Source organism: Oncorhynchus mykiss, chromosome 16, assembly GCF_057628025.1.
Source record: "Oncorhynchus mykiss isolate SJ-2025 chromosome 16, ASM5762802v1, whole genome shotgun sequence".
NCBI lineage: Eukaryota > Metazoa > Chordata > Actinopteri > Salmoniformes > Salmonidae > Oncorhynchus > Oncorhynchus mykiss.
Window position 1 is genome coordinate 13,925,949 of NC_143037.1, and position 15,040 is coordinate 13,940,988.

At 39.9% G+C, this 15,040-nt stretch overlaps 2 protein-coding genes across 4 annotated transcripts; one reads left to right on the forward strand and one right to left on the reverse strand.

Annotated features, from left to right (window-relative positions):
• The first annotated feature begins 2,419 nt into the window (after positions 1–2,419).
• Positions 2,420–4,912, forward strand: rbp2 (retinol-binding protein 2). Of its 2 annotated transcripts, XM_021564379.3 has the most exons (7): positions 2,420–2,811; positions 3,022–3,099; positions 3,364–3,470; positions 3,635–3,771; positions 3,931–4,037; positions 4,248–4,460; positions 4,626–4,912. In XM_021564379.3, exons 2-7 carry the CDS (start codon positions 3,063–3,065, stop codon positions 4,643–4,645), a joined length of 621 nt encoding a protein of 206 aa, XP_021420054.1. In that variant the 5' UTR covers positions 2,420–2,811; positions 3,022–3,062; the 3' UTR covers positions 4,646–4,912.
• A 147-nt stretch (positions 4,913–5,059) lies between these two features.
• Positions 5,060–14,968, reverse strand: LOC110491408 (centrosomal protein of 55 kDa). 2 transcript variants are annotated; one of them, XM_021564831.3, is made up of 9 exons: positions 14,841–14,968; positions 14,069–14,277; positions 13,401–13,673; positions 10,983–11,036; positions 10,689–10,839; positions 9,291–9,583; positions 8,816–8,887; positions 6,818–6,949; positions 5,060–6,670 (listed from the first exon to the last, which is right to left on the reverse strand). In XM_021564831.3, exons 2-9 carry the CDS (start codon positions 14,252–14,254, stop codon positions 6,470–6,472), a joined length of 1,362 nt encoding a protein of 453 aa, XP_021420506.2. In that variant the 5' UTR covers positions 14,255–14,277; positions 14,841–14,968; the 3' UTR covers positions 5,060–6,469. The 2 variants fall into 2 exon arrangements, with proteins under 2 accessions (XP_021420506.2, XP_021420508.2); XM_021564833.3 differs by having other exon boundaries at positions 13,401–13,655; positions 14,841–14,961.
• Between the last annotated feature and the right edge of the window lie 72 nt (positions 14,969–15,040).

The window sequence follows — 15,040 nt, forward strand, 5'->3', positions numbered from 1 at the left end:
TAGACAGGTGTGTGCCTTTCCAAATCATGTCCAATCAATTGTATTTACCACAGGTGGACTCCAATCAAGTTATAGAAACATCTCAAGGATGATCAATGGAAACAGGATGCACCTGAGCTCTATTTAGAGTTTCATAGCAAAGAATCTGAATAGATATGTAAATAAGGTATTTCTGTTTTGTTTTTTATATACATTTGTAAACATTTGTAAAAACCTATTTTCACACACTGGGGTATTGTGTGTAGATTGATGAGGAAACATGTAATTTAATCAATTTTAGATTAAGGCTGTAACACAACATAATGTGGAAAAAGGGAAGGGGTCTGAACACTTTCCGAATGGACTGTATATACAGTCAATTGCAGCCCAAGTAACAGACACATCTCAACATCAAATGTTCAGAGGAGACTGTGTGAATCAGGCATTCATGGTTGAATTGCTGCAAAGAAACCACTACTAAAGGACAGCAATAATAATAATATAAAAAAAGGAGAGACTTGCTTGGGCCAAGAAACACGAGCAATGGACATTAGACTGGTGGAAATCTGTCCTTTGGTCTGAAGACTTGCTGTGTTTGTGAGATGCAGAGTAGGATGAGCTCCATATGTGTGGTTCACACCGTGAAGCATGGAGAAGGTGTGATGGTGTGGGGGTCTATTGCTGGTGACATGGTCTGTGATTTATTTAGAATTGATTTAGAATTCAAGGCCCACTTAACCAGCATGGCTACCACAACATTCTGCAGCAATACGCCATTCCATCTGGTTTGCGCTTAGTGGGACAATAATTTGTTCTCCAACAGGACAATGACCGTACACACCTGCAGGCTGTGTAAGGACTATTTGACCAAGAAGGAGAATGATGGAGTGCTGCATCAGATGACCTGACCTTCACAATCACCCGACCGCAACCCATTTGATTTGGGATGAGGTGGACCGCAGAGTGAAGGACAAGCAGGCAACAAGTGCTCAGCATATGTGGGAACTCCTTCAAGACTGTTGGAAATGCATTCCAGGTTGAGAGAATGCCTAGTGTGTGCAAAGCTGACATCAACTCAATTTATTGATTTCATATATTTTTTTAAAATCCTTATTTTACCAGGTAAGTTGACTGAGAACACGTTCTCATTTACAGCAATGACCTGGGGAATAGTTACAGGGGAGAGGAGGGGGGATGAATGAGCCAGTTGTAAGGCAAAGGGTGGCTACTTTGAAGAATCTAAAATATATTCAGATTTTTATTAACACTTTTTGGTTACTACATGATCGTTTAATAGTTATGATGTTTTTGCTATTATTCTACAATGTAGAAAATAGTAAAAGTAAAGAAAAACCCTTGAATGAATAGGTGTATCCAAACTTTTGACTGGTACTGTATGTGCATATATAGTTTGGAATACTATGTTACAGCAGATACAAATCTAACTTTTTCCTGACTCTGGTACTGGTCCAGCCATTCTTTGAGGGTCACGGTTATATGGTCCTAGAAAGAAAAACAAATGTCTACCTGGAATGCTTACTGGCAGCTTTAAACCATAAATTAAGGTTTTATGGCCATAAAAGTAAGTGCCTGCACCCTCATTTACTGTATATGGCCATTTCATAACACTTTGCATACAGCCTGCAGGTATAATGCTTTATAACTTGTTTTCGTGTATGAGCCTTTATAATGTCCTATGGTATTTGCTGGTGTGGTATGATCAATGGAATACAACTATTGATTCATTCTGTTTGATCACTCACTGAAATGTTTTTCTCTTTGATATTGATTGCATAGCAAACTAGAAGTCAATGTTCTTTTCTCCACAGGATGTCCTATACAGGATAGGATCTATTATAGATTTATCTAACATTGAGCAATAAAATAATATTTAACATGATTGCCTAACATGGCTTTCAAGTGAAAAGTGAAAAATGTTAAAGGCCCAGTGCAGTCAAAAACTACACGTCCTGTGTTTTATAAATATTTCCACACTATGAGGTTGGAAGGATACTGTGAAATTGTGAAAATTGCCTTTTTAGTGTAAGAGCTGTTTGAAAAGGCCGCCTGAAATGTCTGCCTGTTTTGGAGAGATGGAGTTTTGGCTTTCCATGGTGACATAACCATGCGGTAAATTAGTTAATAGACCAATGAGAAAGAGAGTTCCAAACATCTCTGCCAATAACAGCTAATTTTCAGTTTTCCCCTTCCCACTCAGACCACTCCCACTCCCAGTCCGAGCAAAATTATTACTTGAGAAATTGCTGTTTGCCAAAAAGCTATTTTTGTTTATTTTTGACCATTTAAATTTCAACCAATCACAGTAAGGTACTTAATTGTTACCCAAAAATGATTAGATGTTGAGATAAAAACGGTTGCATTGAACCTTTAAGAAAAGTCGAGTAATCCCACTGGGCACAGAGGTCAGTTCAACAGCTAGTTTTGATTTACATTTGGTTGAGTTATCAACTAACGTGAATTCAGCATGAATTCATAGTGAAATCAACAAGTGAAGTCATCATGCCATTGGATTTAGGTAAAAAGTTGGGTGAAAAAAGACAAAATTCCCTTACGTTGATAACTTTTTTCTAAACCAATCACTTTTCCACATTGATTCAACATCATCACATTGACATTTTTGTTGAAACGACATGGAAACAACATTGATTCAACCAGTTTTTGCCCAGTGGGATGAGACTAACCAGAAGTAACATATTGTAGTTGTTCCAGGGGGAAAAAGAGAGCTGAAACATTTCTTTCAAAGTCTGGATCTGGACGTTAACCTGGGGCTCGTACTGCTGAAGCAGAACATTTCACGCTTAGTGATTGATAGTGAGTATGTATAATGTATAGTATTCCAGATATGCTCTTGCCTTTACCCACAACAGATGTTTCATAAGGCAGCAAAAACACATTTTTGGGACTGGGGTCAAATGTGCAGAACACATCTGGACAAAATGGGAGTCTTGGTTGGAGTTACGTAATGTTTTCCCAATTGGTTAGGGGCTGTCTCACATCTGTTGTTGTTCTTACTCAACCCAGGCTGTGGCAGGACTCTACACTATAAAAACCTCAGTTTGTAGATGAACAGCAGCTCTAAGGCACCTCAGACTTTACAAGGTATGAACTGCATGGGAAGGGATAGTAGGGTTTTACATGTACTCTGCTTAGGGTTTTACATGTACTCTGCTTAGGGTTTTTCCTGTTTTCCTTTTTTTATTACTATCAATTACCTTTTTAACTCACTTTTCATATTTTTGATTAGTTTGCAACCTTTTTAGATTGAAGCTGTAATGGAGTGGTATATTGCCTGATGTACTGATTGTGATGTTGTGATATTTTCTCTTGACTCTGGGCTCTGTCTTCCACGGATCCATCAACAAGGCAACATGCTGAGAATCTGTGTGGCCCTCTGTGTTCTGGCGACATGCTGGGCACAGGACTGTCAGGTTTCAAACATTCAGGTCATGCAGAACTTCGACAGAAGCAGGGTAAGAACAAAATTCACATTTCCAAAATGTCACTTTCAATAAAGTATCTCTGCTCTTGTCCAATCTGATCTATCAGCCTTGGAATGTTCAAGGTAGAATGTAACTGGAATTTCATTCATTGTATGTTATGCAGAGATTGATAGAGCTCTCATTTCATCTTACAGTATACTGGTAGGTGGTATGCTGTGGCCAAGAAAGATCCTGTTGGTCTGTTCCTCCTGGACAATGTTGTTGCTCAGTTCTCAGTAGATGGAAGTGGCAAAATGACTGCAACTGCCCAGGGAAGAGTTATCATCCTTAAGTGAGTTCTGTTTACTTCCAAACGATCAAAATAGTTTCTCAAACCTTCTAAAATTCATCATGTTTTCACTTCTACTGAACTTACTCATTTATCTTTGCTTCATCCTCCACTTTTATTCCATTTATCCTCCCCTTTCAACTCTCCTTTTCCTCCCTTTAGCAACTGGGAAATGTGTGCCAACATGTTCGGCACCTTCGAGGACACTCCAGACCCTGCCAAGTTCAAGATGAGATACTGGGGCGCTGCTGCATACCTCCAGTCTGGAAGTAAGAAAGACTACAGACTCAAAATACAAGACTAAAATCTCCTATTGTTGTACAGAATGTTCCTTTGAGTTACACCACTACCTATTGATGATAACTTGACTATTCTTCATTTGTACATGATAGCATGCCATTGATGAAGCTGCCTACTGTCCAAAGCCTGCTGTTAAACCAACCATTGTTATTATTCTGTCTCCTCTCTCCTCCACATAGACGATGACCACTGGGTCATTGACACTGACTACGACAACTATGCCATCCACTACTCCTGCAGAGAGGTTGACCTGGACGGCACCTGCCTGGACGGATACTCCTTCATCTTCTCCCGCCACCCTACCGGTCTGAGGCCTGAGGACCAGAAGATTGTCACCGACAAGAAAAAGGAGCTCTGCTTCCTCGGCAAATACAGACGTGTTTCACACACCGGTAAGCGTTGTTATAAGTCAATTTAGTAATTAAAAGTAATACTTTACTTTTGTGCAAAAACCAATTGTGCAACTTCTGGTCTAATTAACTATTATGGAATCCTAATATCAATTATAAGCTCAGTATATGCAGTATGTGTAAACGTGTTTTATTCCTCCATTGCAGGTTTCTGTGAAAGCAGCTGATCTGGAACTAGTCAGATGGATATCATGGGTGTAAAATTCCACATATCAGAATCAGGCTGTAAATATAAACCATGTTCCACAACAAAAACAAACCAACCATCACTGGCCAGCCCCTTCCAGCAGTTGGGGAACTTTGCCGTTACCAAAGACAGCCATCAACCAACCAAATGATTTGTATCCGGAAGGATATAGGATACTTTACTGATTGACATTGTATGATGTAGTCTTGAATGACTTTTTGAAATAAATAAAAACACAATGGTACTATTTCAGTGTTTATTTTGTATTATTAGCATCAAGGGTTTCAAGTCATACTTTGTGCTCTGATGTCATCAGGTTGGTTTGCCATTCATACAACTGCATGGTCCCACATGGCTTCCATTCAACAGTGACAAAAAGACAATTACTCAAAGATTGTGTTGATAGCCATTGCACTATCATCTTTATTGCACATTTTTGTACAGTGTATAACAAAGTGTAAAGATAGCTTTTGGATACAGGCCAAAACAAAAATCAAATCAAATGAAAAACAAAGACACCCAATTATCTGAAAAAGGACAATAATCTATTTATCACCAAACTGGTTTCAAAATGTATAAATACAATTTAAAAAAAGGCATCAAACTGAGAATTATTCATAACGCACTGCTTGGAACCAACCATATGAGTATTCTGCAGCAGTAACCTTACAGCTAAGTCCTTGTTGTAACGTTCCTTGAATAGACACACATGAACCTCTTTTCCCCTACCCAAGAGAAGCCTCGCTAATCCTTGGCCTTAAATAGTTTAATGCAAGGACTTACTCATGCAATCTCATTGGAGCTGGTTTGCAAAGTAAGAACAGAGGCGGAAGTGGGCCTTACTCACACATGTAACATTGCCCAGTGCAGCAATTTTTTATCTCAATATCAAGTCATTTCTGGGTAACAAGTAACTTACTGTGATAGTTGTCCATTCTAATGGTCAAAAATAAAGAAAATAGAAAATTGCTTTTTAACAAAAAACTATTCTCAAGCAAGAATTTTGCTAGGAATATCAGAGTGGTCTGAGTAGAGGACACTAAAGCGGTGCATTAGGATTGTGGCTTGGGGATCAATCCATTGGCTCCTGAGTGGCGCAGCAGTCTAAGCACTAGAGGCATCACTACAGACCCTGGTTCGATTCCAGGCTGTATCACAACAGGCTGTGATTGGGAGTCCCATAGGGCGGCGCACAATTGTCCGGGTTAGGGTTTGGCCGGGGTAGGCTGTCATTGTAAATAAGAATTTGTTCTTCGCTGACTTGCCTAGTTAAATAAACTGGTCAAAATTGTTCGTACTTTTACAGTGTTAGTTTCCTCAGCTGTACCAATATGATACAAAACACATGAAAAACTGAATTGACTGCACTGGGCCTTTAAAACTGATGGAATACACCATAGGAATGCAAACAATGCTTATAGAAAGATGAGGTACAACAGAAAAAATAAAGGACCTATGTGGTGAACACTTGTTTCATGTTCTAATCTTACATACGTTCTATGACAAAACCATCCACATAAGATTTTTTTTAAATCACAAAAAATATATAATAATAATTCAAAATAGTTTATTCTTGTCAATCAAAAATAGTCACTGATTTATTGGTAAACACAACTTCAGGAACTTACAGTAGATCATCAGTAGACACATACAAAAATGGGAAAGAAACATCGTCATGTAAAAAGAGCATAAACACAAACCAAATAGACTTCCTCTTATAAGATTATAGAAATACAATATCTTATAGACAAAAGCAAGACCGAGAATGGCCAGATGTACTCCCTTGTTAATTCCCAGAGGCTGTTCAAGTGAAACAGTAGTCGAGGTGGGCCAGCAGTTCTCTGTGTTGACTGGTGGCGTATGGGGCTCTACACTTTGGACACTCCAGGAAACTCTCGTCCAGAAGGCTTTTGGAGGGCGAGGTGGGGATGGGATCCTCAATGGACAGCCTATCAAACTCCAGCTTGTTGTAAGAACTTGGCTCAGAGAAACGAGACTCGCTCTGCTGTTTACGAAATTGAAAATACATAGAAACCAATCAATGGTCCCACAGTTGCTTATCTGAAGATAGCAAAGGTATTTATGATGACAATTGAAAAGCAGAAAAGTCTAAAAGAATTTAAGTGTACTGCAACATTTTGCAATTGCTTACTTGATGGCTGGATTCCAGTCTCGTGATTTGGTCCCGAGCCTTGCGCAGCTCTTTCAGGACCTTGTGCAACTGATGCTGTAAACTGTGCCGATCGAGCTTCTCGTTCTCAAAGTCTTTGGCAGACAGCTGGATCTGGGGGGAATAGACAACAGCAAATCAAGAGAGCACTGCAGAGATCTTGGATGTTGTATTGCATAAGAGATGTTATACAACAGACTATTTCACAATCTAGAGTCAGGAATGGTTTAGGTTGCCAATAGAAAATCTAATTGTATTCGTCACATGCACCAACTACTAATATTGGTACCCTTGGTAAATCATTTTTTATTTATCCTCTTGGTCTTTCAAAATATTCACAAAAATCTAACTTTTAATTAAAGTAAAAAATTAATTCTTAACTCAAAACAAATATTTTTCTCAAATATACATGTGCTACAATTATTGGCACTCCTTCCTTACCTTTGCCAACAGCTCAGAGTCTTCTCCTATAATGTGTAATGAGGTTAGAGAACACATGGCAAGGGACACAAGACCATTCCTCCGTACAGAATCTCTCCAGATTCCAAGGTCCATGCTTGTGGACTGTTCTTCAGCTCATCCCAAAGGTTTTCTATAGGGTTTAGGCCAGGGGACGGCCTTGGCAAAACCTTGATTCTGTGGTCAGTGAACCATTTTTGTGTTGATGTTGTCCTGCTGGAAGATCCAACCATGGCCCAGTTTAAGCTTCCTAGCAGAGGCAGTCAGGTTTTGATTTAATATCTGCTGGTACTTGGAGTCCATGTTAACATGTATCCTAACAAGTTGTCCAGGGCCGTTGGAAGAAAAACAGACCCACAACATCAAAGACCCACCACTATAGTTCACAGTGGGAATGAGGTACTTTTCTGCATGGATATATTTCTGTCTACGCCAAAATCATCTTTGTTTCCAAAAAGCTCTATTTTGGTCTCACCTGACCACAGAACCCGGTCACATTGAAACTTCCAGTGACGTTTGGCAAACTGTAGGCGCTTGAGTTTGTTGTTTGATGACCGGGTTTGTTGTTTTTATGGCAACCCTCCCAAACAACTTGATCGTCTGATCGTAGTTTTGTAGAGTTTCTGACCTAACTAACGTCTGCAATTCTCCAGCTGTTTTTTTGGCCACTCTCACCATCCTCTTCACTGTGCGTGGGGTCAATATAGACACACGTCCTCTTCCAGGCCAATTGTTAACACCTCCAATTACTTTAAACTTCTTAATTATTGCCCTGATAGTAGAAATGGGCATTTTCAACCGGTAAGCTATTTTCTTATAGCCATTTCCTGATTTGTGCAGCTCAACAACTTTTGTCGCACATCATTACTGTATTCTCGGGTCTTTCCAAATAGTGATGGATGACTATGGGAACTTGGCATGTATGTCACCTCATATTTATACCCCAGTGAAACAGGAAGTCATGGCTTACCACTTAAGTATTCCTAATCACTCAGGTGAATTTAAATAGTAAAATATGAATTGGAATATACTTCAGTCAGATTTTAGTCATAAGAATTTATAGGGGTGCCAATAATTGTGGCAGACATGTTATGGAGAATTTTTTTTATTTCACATGTATTTTTTTCAATAATTTTACTTCAATTAAAAGGTTAGATTTTTTGTGAATATTTTGAATGAAAGGCCAAGAGGAAAACAGCAAAGACAATTTTTTTACAGCCCGTTTTGCTCAAGTTTACCAAGGGTGCCAATGTAAGTGGAGGGCACTGTAGACATTACCGTGAAATGCTTACTTACAAGCCCTTAACCAACAATGCAGTTCAAGAAAGAGTTAAGAAAATATTTACTAAATAAACTAAAGCGTAATTTTTTATAAAAAGTAACACAATAAAATAACAATAACGAGGCTATATACAGGGGGTGCCGGTACCGAGTCAATGTGCAGGGCTACAGGTTAGTAGAGGTAATTTGTACATGTTGGTAGGGGTAAAGTGATTATGCATGGATAAACGACCTACATACCTGCTGTTCCAGTACAGCAACTCTCCTCTGCTCCTCATTTTGATTTAACTGAGATTTCTGGAGTAGATTCACCTGAACAGAAAACAGTATTTTGTCTTAAAGGAAATTGGAGGTCCTATCGACATTCAGTATTACTGTGTCTTTTGAAAGAATAGTGGGAAAGTGTAGAGGGTGTGAAGAAGAACGAGGAGCATAGGCGAGAAAGTGGCTGAGACCGGGATCGAACCCCCTTCTCCAGCGGGTATATATGGTTCAGCACAGAACATTTTTATTTAATCCCCAACTACATTGAACTGTTGTTAGATCGGTATATATTCAATGAGACACAACCAGACTCATTTAAAAAACAACTTTTCCCCAGCAACTCATCCACAGGTCATGGTTGCAAATGACAATGCTTTATAAATTAACTCACCTGGTCAAACAAAGTTGCACAATAAACCACACAAAGTATCTCCCTGGTGTATAACAGTACCTGCAGCAGAAGCTCAGCAGACCTCTTCCTCTCGTCTTCCAACCTGGCGTCCATGCTGTCCCGCTCGGACCTCATCCTGTCAGCCAAGCACTTCCTCTCCTCGCTGACTCTGTGTCTCCTGCTGAGGCGCTCGGCCTGGAGCTGTTCTTGGGCCTCGGCCACCTCCCGGCAGCGCTCCTCGTACCTCCCCTGGGCCCGCGCAGCAGCCTCCTTCTGGGCCTCCACGTCCCGCTTGGCCTGCAGCAGAAGCTTGTCGTAGTACTCCTGCAGCTGGGGGGAAGACTTCTGAGGTGCTGGGGAAAATCAAGCAGGGTTACAATAAAATATGATCCTCTATGCAACACTTATGAATCGGTCACTAGGAAGTACCGTTTGTCAAGTATACTTTGCTTTACCACTTGTAATAGCTAATTATAACTAATTTGTAAACGCTAATTATAAGCTTGAGTTAATTTCAGGAAATCAAATGAGCATAATACAAAATCCATCTGTTTAAACTGGAGATATCAGATTTTTTTTTTTTTACCATGGGGTACGTCTCAATCCACCTCATCTGCCAATAGCCGTTTTCGGCATCTACAGTATAAGGTCTACGAGACCCACAAGCGTCACAGGCGTAGTCTGAAGTCAGCATCGCCGATCTGCCAACTTCTGTCAGTAGCATCCGAACGGTTCGAGCTACACACTAATATGACCCCTCTATGGAAAGGTGAGTCTCTCACGAACACGCACATTTGCTCTAGGATGCCCACAAGCCAAACCTGAAAGCAGCCTGGTACCACTTTAAAAATGAATGGAATTATATAGAGATAGTTTAGTGCCAAAAATAATGGGTTAAATATGTATGCAAAAAGACAAATAGTTTCCTGATCCGTCTTATATCTCTTCGATATAATACAGATACTTCAAAACAAACTTCCTTTAGATTTATTTATACTATCAGTTTTTCCATGTATGAATCTGGTATTCAATGTGTTTCCACAGGCTAATAGCAGTAAGGCCAAATGTTTCATCAAATATATATATATATATATATATATATATATATATATATATATATATATATATATATATATATATATATATATTTATTTTTTTCTCCCTAAAGGGTCCAAAAATTTGAAATCAAAAAGCATAATGGTCAGTGCTATGACTATCTTAAAACAATTCCATGTTTGCTTAGTAGAACCACCCCAATTAAGAAATGCTATATTCACAGACTGACAAACGTTGGCCTAGAGGGTAATTATTTTAACCACATGGGAAAAAAAATGTGTGAAATAAGCCTTTATAATGCGGAGAACATTGTGGGATCTGCCGATTTTTAACAGTGGATTTGCTCTTAACAGCAAACGAGTGCCAAATCCCACACAGGCTCAGAGGCCCTGTTTTTTTTACCGGCTGAATCGCCTTCTTTGTGTTGTTGTTGGAGAGCTTGGTTGGCTTGATTTAGTTGCTGCTCCAACTCAAGGGTTCTGGCCAGGACTGCCTTGACATAGGCCTCTCGCTGCTGGTCATAAACCATCCACTGTTGGTTCTTCTCCAAAGCCTTACGGAATCCAGGAAAAAAGACACACGGGGGTAAGGGTTAGGTTATACAGTTTTCCTTAGCACTCAACGCACTACGGTTTTTGAGCAGACAAAGACGAAAACAAAATGGCAATTTTAATCTTGACAAGTTATTCAACTCACATCTCTCAGGTGATCCTGAACTACGGCAACCTCACCGGTGGGGACCCTGCCATTCTATCAAACAGTATAGAAACACGGGTATTAGAATAGATCAAAACAATTGCAGAGGTGTACACAACAGAGACAATCACTTTCTACATGAAGACATGGTCTGTTGTATGTGGGTCTGTGGGAGACGAGTCTTGGATGTTTTACTTAAAAAGTCTAATGCAGACGTTTTTAATCGGAATATCACATCATTTCTGGGTAACAATTAAGTACCTTACTGTGACCATTTGAATTGAAAACAAAAATAACTTCTTAGCAAAGAGCCATTTCTCTGAATTTCTGGGACTAGTGGGAAAGGGAAAAGTAGATGTTATTGGCAGAGAGGTTTGGAACACTTTCTTATTGGTTTATTAACTAATTTACCACCTGGTGATGTCACCAGGCAAGCCAAAACTCCATCCCACCAAAACAGGCTGAAATTTCAGGCAAGTCTTTTGCAACAGCTCTTCCACTAAAAGGGCATAATGATCATTTTCACTATTATTCCAAACTCTGGAAATATATATATAAAACACAAGGAAATCAAGATTAAAGAGGACATAATAAAATCATTAAAAAGGGCAGTAAAGCCTAGCTAAATGCAAAGCCGCCTCTAGTTAAAGTACTGCATACAATAATATAATGCCTAGGGTGTCTTTTAACCAGTCAGCGGCCTAGTCAGCCTGGCTGGGATACATCCTCAATAACACCAAGGCCCAACTATCCCTGGAGGGGCTGCCTTCGTCCTGCAATCCCTGGAGAGCGACGCCAGGTCCATCTCATAATAATAATGATGATGTTAAAGTTGGCCCACAGGTTGACATCTGATTGCCTGGTAAGACCAGGAACATGATACCTATGACCTAAGGAGGCGGGACGTCTCAAGGCTGAGCCACTGTAAGACCCATTGGTCTGCTCAGGCTCTTAACTCCACCTCGAGAGGAGAGGGACTGGGATCATAAGCTTGACAACCTTTTCCCAGATGGTCTGCCCATCCTGTATGACTGAACATGTGCGGTGGGGGTTATGTTGCGGAGGGTAATGCCCCCGGTGATGAGGGCCTGTTGGGAGGTGGATTGCCTTGAACATAGTCTCATGGTTATTTGAAAGTTACATATGGATTAGAGCACATATAATAAACATAGTTCTCTATCCATGAATAAGACTAGTGGTAAACCATTTCCCCCCATACCACAGTGCTTTAAATTGAGGGAAAACTATTTTTATCAGAGGGAAGGGTCTGTCATACTCGTCTGGTAGAGTGGTCAAAGAGGTTAAACAATTAAATGCTTGTGAAGCTCTGTAATCATAAAATGGCTAACTTGTCATTCTCACTCTTATAAATATGACACTAAGAAGATTGGATAGATAAGAAATCAGGAAAATAAATGTAATATTTGAATCATGAAAGATGATAAATAGGAAATGCTGTCAGAGCCTATTCAACTGGTGGCTGCGGGCCAGATCCGGTCTTTTAATCAATTTAGACTGGCCCCTTGATCATTTCTGAACATTAGTATAAAAAAATCTGGAAACAAAATTCTGATGTTTATTGCCAAAATGACAAGGCCTATCAGTGTGGTTTTTAGCAGCTCCAAATAAATCTTCCTATGAATTTGACTTGTGTGAACAGTGTGCAATAAGCTAATATCACCCCATTCCTGAAAGCTAAGACTCTCAGGGACACGTACGTGCCTTCTGTTTCTCTCTATGAAGTCGTGCAGGAAATATTAGAAGGGAGTGAAAAAATAAAAAATGACTGGGGGAAATTCCTCCAAAGCTTAGGCTACCCCCCCCTTAAAATAGAGAATCAAATAGCTTGCTGGTCCATGTTATTACCAGTTAGGGCAGTAAAAAGAAAATCCTGCGTTCAGAAAGCTTCAACGTTTGCTATGTTGCGTGACGGTTTGTACTGAACACGCTTCCCCAAAACTGTGTGCACCATTTGTCAACAGCCTTTGATGTAAATTTGCTTACGTTTGGTGCTGTGGCCTGATCAATATGGGTGTGACCATCTAAAAACACAAAACCTATGCAGTGCACCATACAGTAATCGCCCTGTGGGCCACCATAATCACAACGCTTTTCAACTGGTTGTTCAGAACAGTGCCGTTTCAGATTAATTCAATGTTGCACCCCGTTCTGTCGTACTGTACGCAACCCTGCACGAAAGCCACCTGAGCTGAGTTAACAAGTATTATGTCAGAGGGGCCATTCTGAGAGCAAAGGCTGCCATCTAGAGTTCAAAAATAATATTTCACCTTGAGATTTTGAATGCCCCAGCCTAACCACAACATTCATACAGGAAACTGTAATGTTTGAATATTGAGGGGCGTGAACCTTGAAGTGTCTTCCTGTCACACATAGATTCTGCAGATTCCGCTCACCAACCTGGAAATCAGGAAACTGTTCTTCCAGTTCCTGACACCTTGCAGACACTGCCACCAAGTTGTTCTTCAGGTTCCCCGTCTCCTCCGAGAGGGACTGGAAGAGTTTCTCTCTGTGCTCTGCCTCTCTCCTCCCCTGGTCCAGCTGAGACTGGAGCGATGCCACCACCTCTCCCCCACTGGAACTCAGCTGTTGTCTCAGAGTCTCCACCTCCTTGTCCTTTGCCAGCAGCTGCTGAGTGTTCCTCTCCCTTAATGTCTCCAGAGACAGAATTTTCTGCAATCAATTGCAACATTTTGGTAGTTTATTTCTCTTCTTAAATGAACATGATTCATCTTTATATTAACACAACTCCATCAAGCCAACGGTCTTCAAAGGAACACGCCCATGATGTTCTCAATGCTAAACCCACAGACTGCTACAAAGCCACATTGTGAAAGTGATTGGTGGTCACAACAAATTTATGAACATAAAGTGCAAAGGTTGTTTTGGTTTGAAATGTTTCCTGTTTATGGATGTAGGCTACCTCATCACTACGGTGTCAACCCCATTCCATTTGGACTTTATAATAATCATTTGACTGGCAATACTAGATTAGCCTAAGCATCTCACAAGAGTCTATTTCTGCACAAGCTACTATGCTTTGTCATTTTGCTAGCTAGTTAACTTACCTCTAACAGTTTGCTCTTGTCCAAGTCTGGTGGCCTCGCCGTTCGTTTTGATATTTCATCCATCATCTTCTTCAGGTGATTATTTTCCTTCCTGAGTCTGTCCATTTCCATGTCTGCTTGCTTTGAGCCACTGGATTTAAAGCCTAACTTGTTGACAATGATATCCTTGGTGCTTTTTGATGCCATGTCTGGCGTGTTACCTAGAAAAACTAGTTTGACGTTTTTTTTTGTCAATGTATAACAATTCAAATCACTCACATCTCATTCAATTGCACATTTTCAATCAAAGCTATTTACATCTAGGTAGTAAATCTAATAGGAAATACTCAAGTTTGTTTATTTCATTAGGCATACATCCAATTAAATGTGGCACCTGCAGTGAGGCCTAGCTAACGTTATTTGTTGAAATTGGCACGCCAAACACAAAACAAACTCAAGCCCAAAACAACAGAACATGCCTAACCGAAAAAAAAAACATTTATCCAAAACTTTACAACTGAATGACATAAATAGAATATAATCTTACCAAGAAGATACAGATAATCTGCTAGGTTGTTGGCTATATATTTTTATTGAGTTGGTGGCTAATTCTAGTTAGCTAGCTAAGTTAAATACTGTACCGTAGGTGCTGGTCTGCCTAACAACACAGCTATAGTTAGCCAGCAATCCGTCCTTATTTAGAGAGCTAAACTTTTGTTCGTTCAACCCAAACTCTTTTCTATTGTTAATAAAACATGGATGCATCTATAAATATTTAGAAAATATAACTCACAATGTAGGACTCTGTTTCCGAAATAACAACCTAGGATGCTTGATTTATGAGAATGAAACGGACACTTTCTTGCTTCCAAGTTGAAAACAAGTTTGAATGCAGCGCGTCAGGCGTCATATCCGGGTGTCAGATGACGCGGGCACTCATTTTTTAATCAACCACCACTAGATGGAGACAGAGTACTGTTATTGCTCAAACCA

What these genes read in the sequence shown, in the direction of transcription:
- rbp2 (XM_021564379.3), top strand. Translation starts at nt 3,063, where the DNA reads ATGAACAGCAGCTCTAAGGCACCTCAGACTTTACAAG. An exon ending in GGAAGAGTTATCATCCTTAA is followed by an intron (nt 3,772 to 3,930) that starts GTGAGTTCTGTT and finishes TCCTCCCTTTAG; the next exon opens with CAACTGGGAAATGTGTGCCA. An exon ending in CAGACGTGTTTCACACACCG is followed by an intron (nt 4,461 to 4,625) that starts GTAAGCGTTGTT and finishes CCTCCATTGCAG; the next exon opens with GTTTCTGTGAAAGCAGCTGA.
- LOC110491408 (XM_021564831.3), bottom strand. Translation starts at nt 14,254, where the DNA reads ATGGCATCAAAAAGCACCAAGGATATCATTGTCAACAAGTTAGGCTTT. An exon ending in TTCAGGATCACCTGAGAGAT is followed by an intron (nt 10,840 to 10,982) that starts GTGAGTTGAATA and finishes GGATTCCGTAAG; the next exon opens with GCTTTGGAGAAGAACCAACA. An exon ending in GACTGGAATCCAGCCATCAA is followed by an intron (nt 6,671 to 6,817) that starts GTAAGCAATTGC and finishes TTTCGTAAACAG; the next exon opens with CAGAGCGAGTCTCGTTTCTC.